The following is a 22,220-nucleotide window of genomic DNA, read 5'->3' as shown; positions in this document are numbered from 1 at the left end:
TAGCTCAATATATAACTCTAGCTGGAGAATTATTGAAACGTAATTATTGAAATCAGAGAAAGCATACATACACGGCACAATGAGGTCTTTATAACCATCAGCCACCAATGTAATCATGTAGTATCTGTTGAAAACTGTCGTGACATTCAATATGATTTGTAGAAGAGAGTAACTAGTTACTGCATATGTGTTATAACTAATTACAAGGAGATGATAATAGTGTACATCAATAGACAGGTAAGATTATGACCCTGGTACTGAATCTTTTGATATATAAGTGTAAATAAATGGGAAATGTTTGTTTAAAAAATGTCAATGAAATGTTCACATTTCTGTTCTTGCTGTCAGAAAAATAAATGACTAGTGGTGTAGTTAACCACAGTTGTCTCATCCAGAGATCAACTCATGAGCCCCCATGTGCACCTGCGTGAATAAAAAACTGAATAATGCAAGAAAAAGACTGTTTCTAGAACATCCTAATGCGTGGCGGATTGTCCAGGGACTAACCAACGCATTCTTTGCATTAACTCAAATGAATATAGTCTCAAGTTTAATAAATATGCAGGCAGGAATTTATTGCACAAAATTTAAAAGAAATATCCATTCACAATGTTCGCAACAGTTTATTATTAAAATAACACAGTCAGTGCGAGAACCTAAATTGACCAGCATTGTGTGGTCTGTTAACCTTTAGAAAATCCACAAAAAATATTTGAAGAAGATCAGCACACTGCTAAGTTGAAGATTCTGTAATCACGAATGACTAATATTTTTAATTGCAAATCACCACAACAATAACTGCAGAACAGTTCGTAGATGTTTACACTAAGTCACCTAACCCAAAACTATTCAAAGTCATCATGTTGAAAAAGTTCTATTACTCATACTCTTTGATTTCACTATCACTGTTTTACAGACATGTGCTCATATTCTATTTATCAACATAAGCCTGTTTCTCTTTAATACAACGTGCTCCCATGATTATTTATTGATCTGTTACAAGATGGTGATTTTACTTCTGGCATGTCATGGGGAACCAATATTTTTCTTAATTTATGGCCAACTTTGAACTAGACAACTTAACTATCCTGCAATACATGTAAAAGACATTAAATCGAATACTTGAAACTGGCATAAAACCTGGATTGTACTTTAATAAACAATAAAACAGTCAATGATATGGCTATAATAGAGGGAAACATTCCACGTAGGAAAAATATATCTAAAAATAAAGATGATGTGACTCACCAAACGAAAGCGCTGGCAGGTCGATAGACACACAAACAAACACAAACATACACACAAAATTCAAGCTTTCGCAACCAACAGTTGCTTCATCAGGAAAGAGGAAAGGAGAGGGAAAAGACGAAAGGATGTGGGATTTAAGGGAGAGAGTAAGGAGTCATTCCAATCCCGGGAGCAGAAAGACTTAGCTTAGGGGGGAAAAAGGACAGGTACACACTCGCACACACACCCATATCCATCCGCACATACACAGACACAGAGTCTGATCAACTGAGACAGTCAGGTTTTTCCCACCACACAGCGACTGTTTCCTGCTAGCTGATGCACAGTCTGTATTTCTCATACTTTGATCTCTGCCAGTCATCACATATGAAAGGTGCCACCCCGTGCTGACCACACCGAAAAGCTCATGTGGCCTAGCACACATCCTTCACAAACAGTCAAATAATGGTGTGTCCCTTTAAAAGTTTAAGTCTTTGTGATTGACACTCACAAAATATTTACAAGTTCTGACCAAGATTCACATGACACAAATTTTTCTAAGTCCACACAAGATAAAAATATTTCATAGATCCTAACGATTTTCAGACTTGAAACTTTTACAAGTCCATGATCAAACACTTAGAAAATATTTCAGTTACACCCACAAGGAGACTTCCAGCTGCATTTACTGACTGTGCAAACTTAATATGACATTTTGGCATCTGATGGGAGTGACCTTAAGTGGGACAAGCCTTTTCTGTCACTCCAATCAGTCAATGCGTTGAGTGCCAATTTAGTTCATGCAGACTTTACACCCCATCTGTATGCAAACTCCACTCCAACTGCCTGTGTGTGTGTGTCCCTGTCCCATGCGAAAATGGCCACCATTATTTATACTGTAGCATTGATCTGAGTCTAGCATATGCACTACTGACTTTCGCAAACATTTATAAACTATAAATTTAATACTGTATATACACATCACATATAAAGCTGGATGCAAATTTCATCAGCTTTTCTGCTGCTCATAGTTGTGACGATTTTCTCACAAAGAGTGTTTTTGTTCACATGGACACTGTTTCGCATGATTATATCACTAATAAATGTTAAACAGTTAAACTAATTACAGTTATACATCTCTAATTACCTCTGTTTGCTAATGCTGCTTCTACCTTCACTGTTCATTGTTTTATTTATTAGAAAATTCACTTTTATATGCGCAGATTATACATTCTGGCTTATAAATTGAAATACAAAATATTCACAGAAAATCTATTAAAACAGTTACGTAGGCTTACTGAACCCTATCCATTGACACTATGACTGTCTGAATCACTTAAGGCATTAGTGAGTTATTAATAATTGTAGAAAATTTGATATGCAAAATATTTAATATTTGATAAGTTGTGAACTAAATTTCATAGCAAGGGTGCATCTTTGTTCATGCATTCATCCAATTTTTGTCTTTAAAACTATGTGACTGGTGTTTTTGTCACTGGTTTATTCAGTTTATATTTACAGTTTCCCTCATCTCATGGTCAACTCAGACAGTCAGGTTTTTCCCACCACACAGCGACTGTTTCTGGCTAGCTGACGCACAGTCTGTATTTCTCATACTTTGATCTCTGCCAGTCATCATGTATGAAAGGTACCACCCCATGCTGACCACACTAAAAAGCTCATGTGGCCTAGCACACATCCTTCACAACTGTCAATAAACGCTCTTTCAGCTGTCATAACACTCCCAATTCTGCTATTAGTGCTACAACAGAACACATGTACTCTGCCGCACCTGTTGTTATTGTTTCTCATAGGCCTTTTTGGGAAGTACTTTCTCAATGTATACTACCATATAAAGACATGATGTTGTCTAACATTGTACTGTGTGAGGTGACACAGTGGTCAACACATTGGATCCACATTCAGGGGGACAACGGTCCAAACCCACATATGGCCATCCAGATTTAGATTTTTTGTGATTTCCCTAAATCGCTCCAGGCAAATACCCAGATGATTTCTTTGAAGTGGCACGGCCGATTTTCTTCCCCAACCTCGACACAATCTGAGCTCGCACTCCGTCTCTAATGACCTCAATGTCAACAGGACGTTAAACACAGTCTTCCTTTGTTCCTTGTCTAACGTTGTTACCAAACTCAAAAAGTTCTTGACCAATTACCTTCAAATTTTTACACCATACTCCAACAAACTTTCAGATGGACAAAACTATATACCTTTTTAAAAAACGATGTAGAGGTGTTCTATTAAAACCAATAGGGAGAAAAGAAATACTGTACTGTGAGAATGTGCAGTTTTGTTTTCTGTCTTGCAGCATTTTAATTACAATACCAGCATTTAAACCATTAGACAAACTGTTTCTCCTAGTGATATTTTTCCACCTTGTATATAATTCTAAACAAAAATTATACACCTAACAATGTGCTCTTCTGTTTTCTCCCTCACAGTCAGTTTGGACAGAATACATGAAAGTTGTGTTTCTGGATTAAGGCTTATGATTAGATTACTACAGCAGAATCTAAATTGTCTGGAAGTTTGTAATCTACCTTTTCACAGATGAAAGCTATGTGAAATACTGTCATTGAAGCAGCAGATCCAGCTGCTGGAGAGGTCTCTCACACTCTCATACCCTGTATACCAGTTATCCCAACTGATTTCCCCCTTCATTTTACACAACTTCAAGTTTCATTTACAATACCAATAAAGAAGGTTAAAGGTCAGAGAGAGGGGAAAAGAGGAGGTGGACAGAAAGGGGCAAGGAGGAAATGGACATAGAGAGGGAAAAGGAGGAGATGGACAGAGAGGTGGGGAGGAGGAAGTGGACAGAAGAGGGGAAGGAGGAGATTAAGATGTGTGGCCAATCGCCATGCATGTTTAGCATTGCTGGATTTGCTAATAGCCTGTAAATATTGTGTATGAGAAACGTCTTTATAAACATTTCAATAACATATTACTGCACAGCCATCTACAAAACATATTCTGCAAGTATAGTAGATTATAATGTGTACAAAACTATACTGAGAAGCACATTTCCTGGAGTGCAGTCCCTGCTGAGCAGACCAAGAGTCAAACTGAGGGCCTCCTAGCCACTGGAGCATCTGCCAGTGCCAGTCACCACCAGCCAGCTGCCGGACCGGGGTTCTCGCCTCGGACGCCTACATGACTGGGCAGGTCCTGGCCTCCTTGCTAGCAACATACAACCCAGATTGCCATCACAGCACCTGACTCAGTGTCACTGGGAATGCTTACCATACAGGGTCACTACATGCTTAGACCACGCTGAGCTTAGTAGCTACTGATGTCTACATGGCTAAATTTCACTGCTGAGATTTGTGAGATGCCCGTAGGACAAAGCAACTGCAGATTGGCACCACACTGCACCATGTGATGAGAGAGGGCAACTGTGGCCACTCTAAGCTTGTTGGAACAACAGCATTTTTATGAACACCATCTGTCTAGCTGCAGATGCCTTACTCCTCAGACTCCAGTAGCCATTGCCAACCCATCAAACGCACAACATCCAAGTGGGAGAGCTGAACGCCATTCTGACAACACAAAGAATGGCTCTTCCACCCCTCCACAGTGGTAACTCTATTTTTGGAGTCACAAGCGTGACAGAGAGAGGTGCTACCATCATCATCAACGCAGTCAGGAGTAAGTCTCAGCACGTGTATTCTAAGCCACTTGTGGGGTTCTTGTGCCCATTGTTCCTGGGTTTTTCCTCTTATCACTGTCCTATTTAATTACACCAGGAATAGATTTGGTTATGGTCTATGGGAAGGGCCCAAGGCCTGAATCAATGAAACTGTTTGTAATGCAGTGTAACCTGTGCTGCAGGAAGCAGCAAGTGAATTTCATCAAGTAGACTTAAGCATGTATGTACTGGAAAAAAGTCAAAATGTGATATACATCTCAACTATACTGACATTTGTTCACAGAACTAGTGCTAGTTTTCAAGGCTAGCCAGGGAGTGGAACCTTATAAGCTGTGGAATGATGTTAACTGTATCTGAGTATCTGTTTTTATCCACTGACAGGTATCAAAATGAATTCTGAGGATGTTGTGAGCCCAAGACTAACTGAATGTGTTTGCAATGAACTGAAGAATTAACTAGTTCCAGTTACAGCAACAGAGAGAATTCAGAGGGATAAATTTTTTGAAAAGGGGAAGAGTGTAACAGTGTAAATCTACACAAGAGAGCTTGATACTGTGAAAAGGTCACTTGCAACATTATGCTGGCATGAAATTATGTCACAGACCCACTGGGTGCCATTGCCTGCCTGCAAGCCAGTACCGGCTAGTTACCAAAACAGGAACACTTCAGCATGCAGCACACGTCTCATTTGTGGCAGTAATTCCACAACAAACCCACTTTGGCACATATAAATACTGGCTGCCTGAGCAGGCAGATCATCAGATCGAATCACCGAGTCGGCGACCATCCACTGTGAGGTGGCTGCTACTCTACCATCATCCTTACAGGATCACTTGCTAGGGGTCCACCAATAGATGGGCTGAGAGTTGAACTGAGGCCCCATTACCCGCTCAGCAACTGAGGCATCTGCCAGCCACCACAAGACTGTCTCCAGACTGAGATTCCTGCTCCAGATTATGTTTCTGTCATTCGCCACACCCAGGTGAACCCAGCCACCTCACTAGGAGCATAACACCAGACCAGAGTACCAGCAACTGACACAGCACCATAAGAAATGTTTGCCATGAAAGTCTGCTCAGGCCATGCTGAGCATAGCAGCAACTGACATCTACAATACAACACTTTGTGTCGCGGTCCGTGAGGTGATGCCTGACGCACTCGTGGGATACGGATATTGTGGATTGATGCCAGGCTGTCACATGATGGTGGTACACATTGTAGCTGCTCTAAGCTTGTTGGAACAAAAAAGATTTTTCACGCCATCTGTCTTGCTGCATTCTGTAGCCCTTGCCAGTGCCCAGGTGGGTGAGCCGAATGCCATACTGACAGCTGGAAGAATGCTTCTTCCACCCCTCAATAGCAGTCATTGCACATCACACCACTAAAATCGATATAACAAAGGAGGAGAAAATGCCAACCATGTTGTGATGGCTTTCATGGTATGGATATGGAATTTTACATTTTAGTTTCCAAACTATATGAGTACCTTTGCTTCAAGATTGAATTCCCCATATATGCTTAATTGTATATTCTGTTTTACACCATAGTACCTGTGATAGGCAATTGTGGCAAAATTCTAACAATGACAGGCCATGCGTAAGGTGGCAAATGCTGCTTCACTCCAGCTGCAAAACTTTCGATATTGAGCAAACCCTCGTCATCGACGATTGCTGCCATACCAGCTTTCCCTTCAACATTTGGTATCTGAAACACAAATTAGTGTGTCAATTGTTTTGTGGTGAAACTGTAAATTATTAATTAATTTCTTTACATTTGAGAGGTTCAGTGAGATATTAGAAGATTGAAATAACTTACTTCAACACCATATACAACTACATCTTTCAAGCCTACTATATTACTGATCACTGCTTCCACTTCTGAAGTTGCAACATTCTCTCCACGCCACCTGAAAATGGCAAATTGTCAGGGCAAATTAAAAAAAAGGATGCAATATAGTAACGTAAATATAAAATCGAAGCATCTCTAAAACATACCTAAAGGTGTCTCCAGTCCTGTCTTTAAAATAGAAGTATCCAAATTCATCCATTACAAGAATATCTCCTATGGAGAGAAGAGAAATGATGAATTTTTTCCACAGTTTAAATGTGTCATTTTTTGTTGTCAGACATACAATATTACAGACTATTTTAAGAAGTAATTGCAGTTTTCTAATGACTCTCTTTGCATGATAGTTGCAGGTGGGAGTGTGGGAATTACAGTTAAGAGTTATCCCATGGCACACAACCTAGGACATTTACTTTCCTGGTGAGGAATTCATCACAAAAAAGACAATTCTTTTCATTCACACATTCATCATGTTCTGTAGATTTCATCAAGGAGGAAAACCTCCAAGAGTGTGGAACAAGTCAAGGAATATGTTACCAAAAGAGAAACAACTCTTAGAATGTTAAATCAGTTTATTGTTTTAACAACAGACTATAATTACGCTACTCAGTGGGCTACTATTTGTGTTTACAGTTGCTTAATGTGACCTACTAAACTAGCAGAAAGTACTACTTTGAAACAGCCTGTTGCTTCCCGAGTTATATTAAACAGCTTCCATTTATCTCCTATTTGTATTTTTGCATTTACATGAAAAATTAGTATTTTTTGAATAAAAACTTATATCTGCGACAACAGAAATCTGTTTACAATATATTACTATCTGACATGCAGCTTTATGGTGAAAACTGCTACATGCCATTTAGTTAACAGGAATTTTCAATCCTTGACTTTAGATAATAAGATAATTTGTAGAAGTGACTACCCAGACATGTTTTTTATCTTTCAGTTAAACTGATAGGGATTTCCAATTCTTTGCTTTGTGTTAGATGGAAGATTTTAAAATATCTTTGTGTAGTGAAGAGACAAATGCAGTAGACATGTAAATAAACGAAACTTAGAAACTACAGATTTTTGTCTGTATAGCTGAGTATTGGCTTAAAGATTGCCAGTGTTTCTCTTCCAGGCTACCACTGTGTTAATCATTTCTGCACATCTGATAAAAAGGGAAGCAGCTGTCTAATTTTTGTCAGAGACAGTGTAGAATGTGATCCCATATTTAAAATCAAAGGCTGAACTATGAAAACATTTTGAACATGTAGCAATAAATATTAAATTCATGAAGCCTTTAGCTATATGCTTTTACTTGATGGCAGCTAGCCATTAATCACTTTTAAACTACACACAGTGCTACAACTCTACAGCTCATTGTGCCCTGATATTTTCCTATGTGCTTACCTTAACATAAATCAAACAATGGAAAATCCAAGATGAAATGTAACAATATTGTGAAAAGGAAAGGTGCTACTCATCACATATCAGAGATGTTCAGTCACAGATAGGCACAGACAGTCTTTTTGTTGTCCCTATCTGCAACTCAGCATCTCTGCTATATGGTGAGTAGCAACTTTCCTTTTCACAATATTGTTTTATGACCTTAACATAAGTATTTTATAAGAGTCCTCATGTAGCCAAAAACTACTGAATGTGTTCAAATAGTACAACATGGAAAATACGAGCCACAGAGTTACAAAATAACAGCTATTAGTTCCTCTGCTATTGATAGCTTTTTTTGTGAATACTGACCATACTTGGGCAAAAATGATTCTAATGAAAGGAGCAACTAAGATATAAATTATTATTTGTTATTTCCAAATAACAAAGATATTTATTTGAAATATTAGTCATTTTCATGAATAAAAACATATGTCAAGAAAAATTGGTGTAATTGCCAAGTGTTTATCCATAGGTCGTGGTGCACTGCCGCTAGTACAGCTATCTCATTAGCTTGTCCTGTAAAATGTTTGCTTCATTTCCTTTTGCCAGTCTGTATGCTCCTATCATACATAAATGCATTCACAACCTTATAAAAGAACGAATGAGAGTGAGCTTTCTCTGAAAAATGCTCAGCACACAAGGCAGTGTTTTCCTACATTCTCTACAAAGCAGAATATTTCAATTTTTTCTACTATGGTTGCCACATTCATCATCTTTCTGCATGTCTGTTCTCCATGTGGTAGGCAGTTGTGTAAGAAATAAACATTGTGCAAGTATTGTAATGTTAAGAGCCACTGTCCATTCTACGTCTGCACGATATGTCAGTTCTGATCGCACTGTACTGTTTGTTATGATATATCATACAGTATAACATGATTTTGCATGATCTCGATTTAACGTAAACCTGCATCTAACGAAAGAAATTTCAAGTCCCAAAAATCGATTTAATATACTTCGCATTACGGAAAAACCCGCATTTAGCATTAGGAACATTAAATATTGAAAACAATAGAACAGTGGCTTTTGTGGCCCGAATGCAAGCCGCACTTTTTTCCAGTTTTTGGAATCCAAAAAACCGCCTGAAGTTTACATTTGGGTGCAAAGCCTAAGAAGTTCTGCAAAATGCTGCTAGTTGCTGCCGTAAGTGCTTGTGGCCTTTATTGCTGCTTTTTGCCGCTAGAAACTGCCACAGAAGCCATTCTGTTAGTTTCAAGAAATGAATGTTACGGTATTTTTTATCATGGGTGAATTTAGTTATTTTCCAAACATTCATAGTAATTTAAAAAAATCTCTTTACATATATACCATCAAAACAGACGTTTTGAAGAAACTTGACAAGCATGGCTTTACATTTTGATAGCTCCAGCTAATGAGAGCAGTGCTAGCAAAAACGTTTGTTTCAGTCTGCTTTTGAACTTCGGTAAGACACGGAGACAGCAAAAATAACAACTTTCAGCTTATTCCAGCAACAGAAAAGCGTTTTCTGGACCAAAACATGGCCGCCACTATGAGTTAGAAGTCGTAGTGAACGATTTTGTGAGAAAGCAGTGACAGTGGTTACCTGTAACTGCATAAATAATTCAAGTAAAAGCACATCAGAAATTCCAGGATTTTAAAGGGAGCCGCAATTGAGCCTGAAAAATATGGGGAAAAACTCGTCGAATTACAGAGCTACATCATCAAACTGTGCACCAGAAATTCTTGCTGGCTTGTACAGCCGATGGCCATAAACTGCCACCATTCATTTCACATGGAAGACTTTACCGAAGTCCGAAGTATTTCCTAAAGATGTTATTGTATGTGCTAACGAAATTGGCTGGTTCATGGAGGACATAGTTTTGGATTGGATAAGACTTGTGGTGGCAACATCGTCCTGGTACCTTGCTAGGTTTGCCACTTATGCTTGTGTTAGATTCGTATGCAGAGGGTAAAACGGACTTAGTTGTAATTCCAGAATGGATGACATCCATTCTGCAACTGTTAATTTGTTTAAACAAACTTTTTATGGAAAAGCAGAAAAATACAGCATGTATACACAGTGCCTAATGAAAGAAGATAGGCAATTAATGCCTACAGGACATGTTTAAGTGTGCAAGCTTGTCTCAAGTGTGCATGTGCATTAGTCAATCTTGGAAATGTCTCCCAAGTGAAACTGTTCATCATGCATTTAAAAAATACTATATTTCTAATGCGCTTGATAGCACAGAGGATGACACTTTGTACGAAAGTAGTGACAAGAAGTCGTTAATAATAAAACATGTCCTCCTCCGTAGCATAGTGGCAGCCTTACCGCCTACTACGCAGGGGGCCCGGGTTAGATTCCTGGCAGGGGACTGGGTGTTGTGTGTCCTTCATCATCATTGACTCGCAAGTCGTCGATCTGGCATCACCTAAAAAGGAGTTGCAATACAACGGCTGAACTCCCCTCAAATGGGGCCTCCTGGCCAACAATGCCATACAATCATTTCATAATAAAACATGAAAAATCACAACTGTGTTCTGGTATGCAGTGCAGCGAGCTTGCCAGCAACATCACTGCTCTCACCTCACATGCGTGTAGATCCGGAATACTGTATTTCGATAGATATTGTGAATTTTCACTGTTGTCAGTGTTTTGCAATGTAATTGTAATTCTAAGTGTCCCTAATTCCTGAGAGGTAGGGCCATTTAATACTCTATCCATCATATGATGAGCCATATCTATCACTTTTGAGTGTGGCTTAAAATCGGGTAAAATTTATTTATTAATTTTTTTCTGAGTCTCATTTCTGTGGTGCGGCTTGCATTCGAGGTCGGCATGCAATCAGGTAAATACAGTAACTACAGTACTTGCGGCAGCTTCTAGTGGGATTTTTCGGAACTTCCATACGCTTTGCCTCCAAATGTAAGCATCATGTAATACGGGTCTTAAGAACCTATGAACTCCAGCATTTATACTGGATACAATAGATCATCTTCCATATTGATTCCTTGCTGCATGTACGAGTAAGCTCGAACTTAGCAGAATATGTATAGTGTCAGTTTACGCAAATTTGCATCAGTTTGTGTATTACTGTGTGTTGCATGGAGAATCCAGCTGTATACCAGTTTGCTCACTCACATCCGTTGTTGTAGTGAAGCTGACTATGGCAGCAAAAAGAAAAACTCTATCTCTCGCGGAGAAAGTGAACTTGATTCGGGAAGTGGAGAGAACCGCAAATGTGCCCATAAGTGAAATGGCTCAATGCCTGGGACTTGCACAGTCTTCATTGTCAGGAATATTGAAGAATAAGGAGAAGATTCTGGATCAAGAAACACAGTCCGGTTCAAAAGCACAGCAGAGAAAAAAATGTTAAAAAGTCACCGTACGAAGAAATGGAATCGTAGCTAATGGACTGGCTCAGTTGAGCACGTGCTGAAAATTTACCAATCGATGGGGTGTTGATAAAAATGAAAGCATCTACAATATCAGGGAAACTTGGGCTAACAGAATTCAAAGCTTTGAATGGTTGGCTGGATAGGTTCAAAAAACACTATGGGATAACTTGCAGGGCAGCAGTCGAGAGTGTGCTACAGTTAGTGATGAAAGTGTTAAACACTGGAAAGAAGAAGTGCTGCCACCCTCTTGGAAGGTTTCAAATCTCGGGATGGACTGCAAAAGTGCATTTCTTTCCTGCAAATTGCACTAGCAGACTCCAGCCCATGAATCTAGGGATTATTCAAGGCCTGAAAAACAAGTATCGGTAAGCTCTTGCCCTTAAGGCACTTGCCTTTATTGACAGGAATGAAGTGCTTATTGAACATCCTGAAAGCAATGCATATGCTCACAGGAGCTTGTAAAATGGTTACTAAGGAAACCATCTCAAATTGCTTTCATAAGGCTGGATTTAATGTAATGAGCACTCATGACGAAGATGGTGATGAAGCAGTAGTACACATGCATGATTGGGTGCAGGTATCTAACAATTTACACATCACTTCCGAAGAATTTGTGGCTTGTGATGATGATGCCATCACTACATGCATCCGAGATGTTGAAAATTATGTTAGGGACGAAGAAACGTAAACACCGTCATTCAGTGAAGCTATTGCCAGTATAGACATTGTCTGGATATTTGTCCCAGTATTTAAAGTGGACAACCCTGTTATAGACAGAGTAAATCAATTAGAGATGGACATTTTGTACCTAAATCTAACAGTGCTAAAAAGCAGACTACCATTTTTTATTACAAGTATTTCAAAAAATGAGGTACTGTTAAAGTTGTGTAAATATGTGTTGTATATAGGAAAAGTAATTCGGTTTATTATATCACTGTAACTGTGTAAGTATTTTGTGGATGTTTTAATTTTGTAGTGTGCTCAGAAACTACGATCTTCTACTACCATATTAGTGCTACAAAAAAAAGCTGTAATTACAGTAAAGTGTGTAGTGTAGGTATGTCCTTGATTTATTGTTGTTATTGTGTAAATTGTGTGTGTTGGTGCAATTCACGTCAATACAGGCAAAGAGTTCTGGAAAAGGTACACTTTCTCGAATTGAGGTAAACCCCCATTTAAGGTTAAAATATTCTGGTTCCTAGAAAACGTTAAATATTCTACTGTAGTTCACTACACAGCCAGGTGGCATTCTGAGTAGTCCCTTTTCGATATGTCAGGGGAATACAATGTTGTTAATGGAGTTTCCAATTGGAGGTTATGTAATACTGACCTGTCCTATCCTCGCAGCATGGATGTGGGGTCCCACATGCCATTGGATATTCAAGGGTCATTGAATAGCATGTTGTAAATTAGGATTGTGTACCCATTTCTATATTTCTATTCCTCTGACCACAATACCATATGTGATGAAATGAAGAAAATGCTTCACACAAAACATATGTAGATTTTGATGTAGAATTATAATCTGCAATAAAAACGAGGCTTCACATTGAAGATTTAAAAGCTGCCCCCCACCACCCAGGATAACAATGTAAAATTGTCAAGTCTTCTTCAGCAAAAACTTGACCAATCATGAATTCTGCTCCAACTTTTGGCAAATTGGTTGTGATTCCAAGTCATCTTAACCTCCCAAATCCTATCCAAAAATAAAAAAATAAATCATCTTTTTCTGTTATGACTTCATAATAAACACTTCACCCAATTTCCTCAAAATTTCTTTGGCTATTATAAGTCTGTAGTTCATTGCAATGTCCATTGTGGGTAGACAATACTGCAATAACTGTAGGTTCTCTCTTTGCTGTAGAAAGGTAGTAGTAGTCTTCATATTGTCTCTTAACACTTCTCTATAGGAACCTACCAGTATGCTGCAAAGTTCTGAGCTCTTTTATGTACTAAAACTCAGTCTCTCTTATGAAATTTTTCAGTCGCAAAGTTATGTGTAACTGCATAGACATAAGTCAAATAGAAAAATGATATCTTGTAAAGCCAAGTTTATTCAAAATACTACAATGCTTTCATTTATTTCTAATGGAATAGGACACTCAGAAGCAATACATTTTGTGTAATTTTGTGACAAACTTCAGCTAATGCCATTTTAGGACACCTAGATTAAAGATTGTTTATGTTGGTCATCAGAGAACCCTTTCATCTTTCACTACCTTCCCAGCAACACAAACACGAGACAATCAATGCACCACTAATATCGAATAGCATAAGCAAGTTCGTACAGGTGAGGAAGGTACTGAAGATTCTCTGTTGGTTGCATTCTCATCTTTGTCAAATTGTACAGAGCGTAAATAGGAAAGAAAAGGCCATGAAACTGAAGTGGCATATGGACAGTACCTCTGCAGAATCACTAAGGAGGTTTTTTTTATCTTTGACAAGACGACAACTGATAGTTAAATTTTATCTTTGACAGGGATCTCTGTTTACCACATGCAACTCTGGCCACACACTTTTTTCTACAGTATATATGTTGCTTTCAGATGTCTGACCCATTGGCAAGACTCAACAGAGAAGTATTGCCTCCAAAGATGTCCAGCGCAGTTCTGGACAAAACGTATTAATGATATTCCTCTGTAGTTCCCAGGCTCTGACTTATCTCCTTTCTTGTGTGAACGATGCATTAGTGCCAACATCCATCCTTCTGGAAGCTGCTGTTCTTCCCAAATTGTACTTACCTGTATTACAGGAGTCAGATCAATGACTGTATTCTTGTTCACATACTTCAAGAGTTTTGCAATAAGTCCATCTCTCCCAGGAGCTTTATTATTCTTCAAGGTATCTATGATGCTCCTAATCTCATCCATAGTTGGTGGTTCTGAGCTGGGATTTGGTTCTTTCTTATTGTAGCAGAATATTTCAGATGACACTTCACAGTCCACAAGCTCTTCAAAGTACTTGACCAAGATTTGACTGTTTTCCATGTCTCCATATACTATCTTTCCTTCTTTGTTCTTAAAGTTGAGATTTTAGGGAATCATATCTACTTGAATGTTCTATAAAAGTATCATGTAGTGTTCTTTCGAAAAACATCTTTTATCTGAGTTATGCTTCCCTTCTCATATTTTCTCTTGAGATTTCTTGGAGTTTTTTTGGATTTTCTGGAGTTTTCTGAGAACACAAACCAGCCCATGCTTACCAATGCTGTTTGATTGCCTGATCTCCTTCTGCTCACCACTGTCTTCTCGGGGCAAACTTTTTCCCTCACACTGTCAATAACTGTGCCTTTTAACTGTTCCTGTCCTTGGCAGGTAGGTTAGAAAATTTAAAAAGGGAAATGGATAGATTAAAGGTACATACAGTGCGAATTAGTGAAGTTCGATGGCAGGAGGAACAAGACTTCTGGTCAGGTGACTATAGGGTTATAAACACAAAATCAAATAGGGGTAATGCAGGAGTAGGTTTAATAATAAATAGGAAAACAGGAATGCTGGTAAGCTACTACAAACAGCACAGTGAACGCATTATTATGGCCAAGATAGATACGAAACCCATGCCTACTACAGTAGTACAAGTTTCTATGCCAACTAGCTCTGCAGATGATGAAGAAATTGATGAAATGTATGATGAGATAAAAGAAATTATTCAGGTAGTGAAGGGAGACAAAAATTTAATAGTCATGGGTGACTGGAATTCGAGAGCAGGAAAGGGAGAGCTGGAAACATAGTGGGCGAATATGGATTGGGGGACAGAAATGAAAGAGGAAGCCGCCTGGTAGAATTTTGCACAGAGCATAACTTAATCATAGCTAACACTTGGTTCAAGAATCATGAAAGAAGGTTGTATTCATGGAAGAGCCCTAGAGATACTAAGAGGTAATGATAAGACACAGATTTAGGAACCAGGTTTTAAATTGTAAGACATTTCCAGGGGCAGATGTGGACTCTGACCACAATCTATTGGTTATGAACTGTAGATTAAAACTGAAGAAATTGCCAAAAAAGGTGGGAATTTAAGGAGATGGGACCTGGATAACCTGACTAAACCAGACGTTGTACAGAGTTTCAGGGAGAGCATAAGGGAACAATTGACAGGAATGGGGGAAAGAAATACAGTAGAAGAAGAATGGGTAGCTTTGAGGGATGAAGTAGTGAAGGCAGCAGAGGATCAAGTAGGTTAAAAGACGAGGGCCAGTACAAATCCTTGGGTAACAGAAGAGAAATTGAATTTAACTCATGAAAGGAGAATATATAAAAATGCAGTAAATGAAGCAGGCGAAAAGGAATACAAACGTCTCAAAAATGAGATCGACAGGAAGTGCAAAATGGCTAAGCAGGGATGGCTAGAGGACAAATATAAGAATGTAGAGGCTTATCTGACTAGGGGTAAGATAGATACAGCCAACAGAAAAATTAAAGAGACCTTTGAAGAAAAGAGAACAACTCGTATGAATATCAAGAGCTCAGATGGAAACCCAATTCTAAGCAAAGATGGGAAAGCAGAAAGGTGGAAGGAGTATATAGAGGGTCTATCTATACAAGAGTGATGTACTTGAGGACAATATTATGAAAATGGAAGAGGATGTAGATGAAGATGAAATGGGAGATACAACACTGCGTGAAGAGTTTGACAGAGCACTGAAAGACCTGAGTCAAAACAAGGCCCCCAGAGTAGACAACATTCCATTGGAACTACTGACGGCATTAAGAGAGCCAGTCCTGACAAAACTTTACCATCTGGTGAGCAAGATGTATGAGACAGGCGAAATGCCCTCAGACTTCAAGAAGAATATAATAATTCCAATCCCAAAGACAGCAGTTGTTGACACGTGTGAAAATTAGCGAACTATCAGTTTAATAAATCACAGCTGCAAAATACTAACGCCAATTCTTTACAGACGAATGGAAAAACGGGTAGAAGCCGACCTCGGGGAAGATCAGTTTGGATTCCGCAGAAATGTTGGAACACGTGAGGCAATACTGACCCTACGACTTATCTTAGAAAATAGATTAAGGAAAGGCAAACCTACATTTCTAGCATTTGTAGACTTAGAGAAAGCTTTTGACAATTTTGACTGGAATACTCTCTTTCAAATTCTAAAGGTGGCAGGGGTAAAATACAGGGAGCGAAAGGCTATTTACAATTTGTACAGAAACCAGATGGCAGTTATAAGAGTCGAGGGGCATGAAAGGGAAGCAGCGGCTGGGAAGGGAGTGAGACAGGGTTTTAGCCTCTCCCTGATGTTATTCAATCTGTATATTGAGCAACCAGTAAAGGAAACAAAAGAAAAATTCAGAGCAGGTATTAAAATCCATGGAGAAGAAATAAAAACATTGAGGTTCGCCGATGACATTGTAATTCTGTCAAAGACAGCAAAGGACTTGGAAGAGCAGTTGAACGGAATGGACAGTGTCTTGAAAGGAGGATGTAAGATGAACATCAACAAAAGCAAAACAAGGATAATGGAATGTAGTCAAATTAAGTCGGGTGATGCTGATGGAATTAGATTAGGAAATGAGACACTTAAAGTAGTAAATCAGTTTTGCTGTTTGGGGAGAAAAATAACTGATGGTTTGGGGAGAAAAATAACTAACGATGGTTGAAGTAGAGAGGATGTAAAATGTAGACTGGCAATGGCAAGGAAAGCATTTCTGAAGAAGAGAAATTTGTTATCAGTGAGTATAGATTTAAGTGTCAGGAAGTCATTTCTGAAAGTATTTGTATGGAGTGTAGCCATGTATGGAAGTGAAACATCGACGGTAAATAGTTTGGATAAGAAGAGAATAGAAGCTTTCAAAATGTGGTGCTACAGAAGTATGCTGAAAATTAGATAGGTAGATCACATAACCAATGAGGAGGTATTGAATAGAATTGGGGAGAAGAGGAACTTGTGGCACAACTTGACAAGGAGAAGGGACCGGTTCATAGGACATGTTCTGAGGCATCAAGGGATAACTAATTTAGCATTGAAGGGCAGCGTGGAGGGTAAAAATAGTGGAGGGAGACCAAGAGATGAATACACTAAGCAGATTCAGAAGGATGTCGGTTGCAGTAAGTACTGGGAGATGAAGAAGCTTGCACAGGATAGAGTAGCATGCAGAGCTGCATTAAACCAGTCTCAGGACTGAAGACAACAACGAGATCTTGGAGATTTTGACCTTAATTATGGAAAGAAAATGATTTGAATCTAAGTTTGCGTCCATTAGGACTTCGAGATTTTGAATTTCCTTCTCTGTACATCTCGACATTGCTACATGATCGATCTGGTACTCTCCTGGTAGAGAGTTGGGAGATACCCATGTTTTCTGTTTTCTTGGTAGGTGTTGAAATGCTGTTGATTTAATTATCTGATCAAAACTCATATAAATTTTCACTAGTCATTCACCATTGGAATTAGTCGTACTGTGGGCAGCATAGTTCCCAATGATGATCCTGAATTTTCTTTCTTTCTTTCTTGAGTCGAGTGTTGAAGCCCCAAGAAATAGGATAACTTTTATGAAACTTCCTGGCAGATTAAAACTGTGTGCCCGACCGAGACTCGAACTCGGGACCTTTGCCTTTTGTGGGCAAATGCTCTACCATCTGACCTACCGAAGCACGACTCACGCCCGGTACCCACAGCTTTACTTCTGCCAGTACCTCGTCTCCTACCTTCCAAACTTTACAGAAGCTCTCCTGCGAACCTTGCAGAACTAGCACTCCTGAAAGAAAGGATATTGCGGAGATGTGGCTTAGCCACAGCCTGGGGGATGTTTCCAGAATGAGATTTTCACTCTGCAGCGGAGTGTGTGCTGATATGAAACTTCCTGGCAGATTAAAACTGTGTGCCCGACCGAGACTCGAACTCGGGACCTTTGCCTTTCGAGTCTCGGTCGGGCACACAGTTTTAATCTGCCAGGAAGTTTCATATGAGCGCACACTCTGCTGCAGAGTGAAAATCTCATTCTGGATAACTTTCATGGTTGGAATTTTGAGTAATGTCTCCACCAGGTCTTCCCAAAATTCTTCTACTTTTTCTGGACCTGTTTAATTTTTGTCTTTGTTTATGGAAGCATATACATTGACCAAAATGTATACCTTATTTGCTCCACTAAAGATAAGACTGAAGTGCCTACTGTTTCTGGAGCTTAAGTCAGTGATAGATGCTATGATTTGTTTACTTTTTATAACGCCTGTAGCAAGTTGAGGGGCACTCTTTAGTACTCTCTGGACAGGATTTCCATTAAGAATCCAAACTCCTCCTGATTCAAATGCTGCTTCCTCTGGGTATCTCATTTCTTGTAACAATGTTATAATGATTTTCTGTTTGGCCAGAGTATCTGTCCGGTATTTCAGTTTTCTGGCTTTAAGGAGAGCGTTAATGTTGAAGGTAACAAAGTAAGACACTTTCTTACTTTTCACTCTCTTGCATGTTGATGCGAGCTCCCCATAATCTGTTGATTCACTGGAGTTGTCTTTGACAAGGGTGGATTGGTTACCACCTGGGGGGGCAGTGCTTTTTACAAGTGAGCTTGCCATCATACTGAATCAAATGATTATGTTGGGAGTCAATGCATAGGCATCAACTGAGTTACAACTAAGGCAGTTAGCCACTGAGGTGCCTTAAAATGTGGCCAGGCTTCCTTTTACAATTTCATTAGGCACCAACCCTCTTGCTTTATCCGTATTTGGTACCAACAGCAGCACATCTGAGTCTTTCAATCAAACCATTAGTACTGCAGGTGGGGACATCTAATACAGTATTACACTTCAATTATTTTCTGAACATATGACAATAACTAATGAAAATTTATCATCAGTACTTGCATATTTCTTGTCGTAATAAGAGTTGTTTGTCAGTTCTTTAATTGGCCACCAATGTATACATATATTTTGCTCAGTGTTAAATTTTAACAATCTGCAGAGTTTCTGGACTCAAAATGCTGAAATCCCAGGACTGGGTGTCAAACTGTAGAAAGAATACACAGTACAAGCACTAGCCCACATATGTGATCATATTTATGTATGTGTTAAACTTTGGGTTGTTAATAATCAGTCAGAATTATTATGATGTGATCATAATGGAGAGATAGGTATGAATGGAAAATGAAAATTATATTTGATGTATAATCTTGAATTATAAAACCAGAAATAAATAAAAAATAATTATTATTTTTTTCATGGGCTGCTCCTGAATAAAATATTATTGGTTTATATAAAAGTAACGAAACCATTCCCATCAACAGGACAATAATTTCTAATTGCTGTTATGTTTCTATAATCAAATTCAAAACCATAATCTCTCTTACAATTATAAAATAATAGATCTGTGATGCACAGCATTCTGCTCTGGCCTATCTGATATCAAGTCACAACACATCATCAGATAGGGGGCAATTCGGGATCACTGTCTTTAGAAGGATGAAAGAACTGTTCTCACCAAACACTGCTTAACACATAATCTACTTCTACATCTATATGATTACTCTGCAATTCACAATTAAGTGCCTGGCAAAGGGTTCATCAAACCATCTTCAAGCTATTTCTTTACCATTCAACACTCTAAAAGCACACAGGAAAAATGAACACTTAAATCTTTCCATGTAAGCTGTGATTTCTCTTACCAGGTAGGATCGATGGCAGACATCAAAAAGTGCACAGAAGGGCAGATCGTTTCGTGTTATCGCACAACAGGGGTGAGAGTGTCACTGATATGATATGCGAGTTGGGGTGGCAGTCACTGAAACTTAGGCGGTTTTCTTTGTGGCGAGATCTACTTATGAAATTTCAATCACCAACTTTCTCTTCTGAATGTGTAAATATTTTTTTGACACACACCTACATAGGAAGAAATGATCATCATAATAAAATAAGAGAAATCATAGCTCCAACGGAAAGAGTTAGATGTTCCTTTTTCCCAAGCGCCATTCGAGAGTGGAATGGTACAGTAGTGGTACGAAAATGGTTCGATGAACCCTCTGCCAGGCACTTAAGTGTGAATTGCAGAGTAACCATATGGATGTAGATCTAGATGTAGATGATTATCATTTCTCCCTATGTAGGTGGGCACCAAAACATATTTTCACGTTATGAGCAAAAAAATGAACTTTCATGAAGAGATCCTGCCACAGCAAAAAAAGTCTTTGCTGTAATAATGGCCACCCCAATTTGCATATCATATCCACGGCACTCTCCCTTCTATGTTGCAATAATACGTAACAAGCTGCCCTTCTTTGAACTTTTCTGATGTCCTCCATCAATCCCATCTGATGCAGATCCCACATCACACAGCAATACTCTAGCGGAGGATGAACTAGCATAGATAGACAGTCTCTTTAGTAGGCCTATTGTGTTTTCTAAGTGTTATGGCAATAAATCAGTCTTTGGTTTGTTTTCCCCATAACATTATACACATGATTGTTCCAAATCAAGTTATTCGTAATTTTAATCCCCAAGTATTTAGTTGAATTTACAGCCTTTAGATTTATGTGATTTATTATGTTACAGAAATTTAATGGATTCCTTTTAGTACTCATGTGGATGACTTCAATTTTTTTTATTATTTAGAGTCAATTGCCACTTTTGCACCACACACGTCTTGTTTTAATGATTTGCAAATGGTTTTGATCATATGACAACTTTGCAAGATGGTAAACGACAGCACCATGTGCAAATACCTCAGAGGGTTGCTCATAATGGCTCCTAAATCATTTACGTAGACCTGGAACAGCAGAGAATCTATAACACCGCCTTGGGGAACGCCAGATATCACTTCTGCTTTACTTGATGACTTTCCATCAATTACTATGAACTGTGACCTTTCTGACAGGAAATCACAAATCCAATCACACAACTTAGATACTAGTCCTTAGCACACAATTTAATTAGAAATTGCTTGTGAGGGCCAGTCTCAAAAGCCTTTTGAAAATCTAAAAAAATGGAATCAATTTGATATCCCCTGTTGATAGCACTCATTACTTTGTGCAAATAAAGAGCTAGTTGTTTCCACAAGAATGGTATTTTTTGAATCCATGTTGGCTATTTGTCAACAAATTGTTTTCTTTGAGGTAATTCATAATGTTTAAATACAGTATGTGTTAAAATGGTTACTGGTGTGATTTGTGCTACTTTCCAGTCTTTAGGTATGGATCTTTTGATGAGGGAGCATTTGTATATGATTGCAAATTATGGAGCTATTGTATCTGCATATTTTGAAAGAAACCTGGCTGGTATAAACTTGGACTGGAGGCCTTGCCTTTATTAGGTGATTTAAGTTGTGTCGCTACACCAAAGGTATCTACAAGGGTTCAATGAAAAGTAAAGCCTCCACCTTCGTTAATTGTGTTTGGATGGGAATATTTTAATGAATCAAATGCAGAAATAGAATGTGATCTTTAATTACCAATATTCACTTTTCCACATAATCACCAGCCACTTGGATACATTTCTGCCAATGATGAACAAGTTTTCTGAAGCCGTTATGGAAGAAGTCGACACTGTTTCCGCAACCACAGTCTCACAGTTCTCTCAACATCTTCATCAGAAGCATAATGATGTCCTTGCAGATCATCTTTCATTATCATGAACAAATGATAGCCAGACAGTGCTAAATCTGACTGTATGGAGGATGCTGTATTGTGGTGAGATTCAGTCTCTGAAATTCAATTCTGCTGTGGTGGCATATGGAGTGTGTGGTTTTGGCATT

The 22,220-nt window shown here is 38.7% G+C and overlaps 1 protein-coding gene across 2 annotated transcripts in view; it reads right to left on the bottom strand.

The window, feature by feature from the left end:
- The window catches only part of LOC126279108 (long-chain fatty acid transport protein 1-like), a 322,787-nt gene that overhangs the window by 9,998 nt on the left and 290,569 nt on the right, over positions 1 to 22,220 (bottom strand). Inside the window, exons 9-11 of one of the 2 annotated variants that reach the window (XR_007550783.1) lie at positions 6,892 to 6,958; positions 6,713 to 6,803; positions 6,384 to 6,601 (exon numbers count right to left, since the gene is read on the bottom strand). Coding sequence is in view for 1 of the 2 variants with exons in the window: in XM_049979589.1 (XP_049835546.1) it covers positions 6,448 to 6,601; positions 6,713 to 6,803; positions 6,892 to 6,958 (312 nt within the window). In the remaining variant the exon portion in view is untranslated. The remainder of the gene's footprint in view (positions 1 to 6,383; positions 6,602 to 6,712; positions 6,804 to 6,891; positions 6,959 to 22,220) is intronic. The other variant, XM_049979589.1, reaches the window with a different exon arrangement.

This window comes from Schistocerca gregaria, chromosome 6, assembly GCF_023897955.1.
Source record: "Schistocerca gregaria isolate iqSchGreg1 chromosome 6, iqSchGreg1.2, whole genome shotgun sequence".
NCBI lineage: Eukaryota > Metazoa > Arthropoda > Insecta > Orthoptera > Acrididae > Schistocerca > Schistocerca gregaria.
This window is presented reverse-complemented; position numbering and strand designations above follow the sequence as displayed.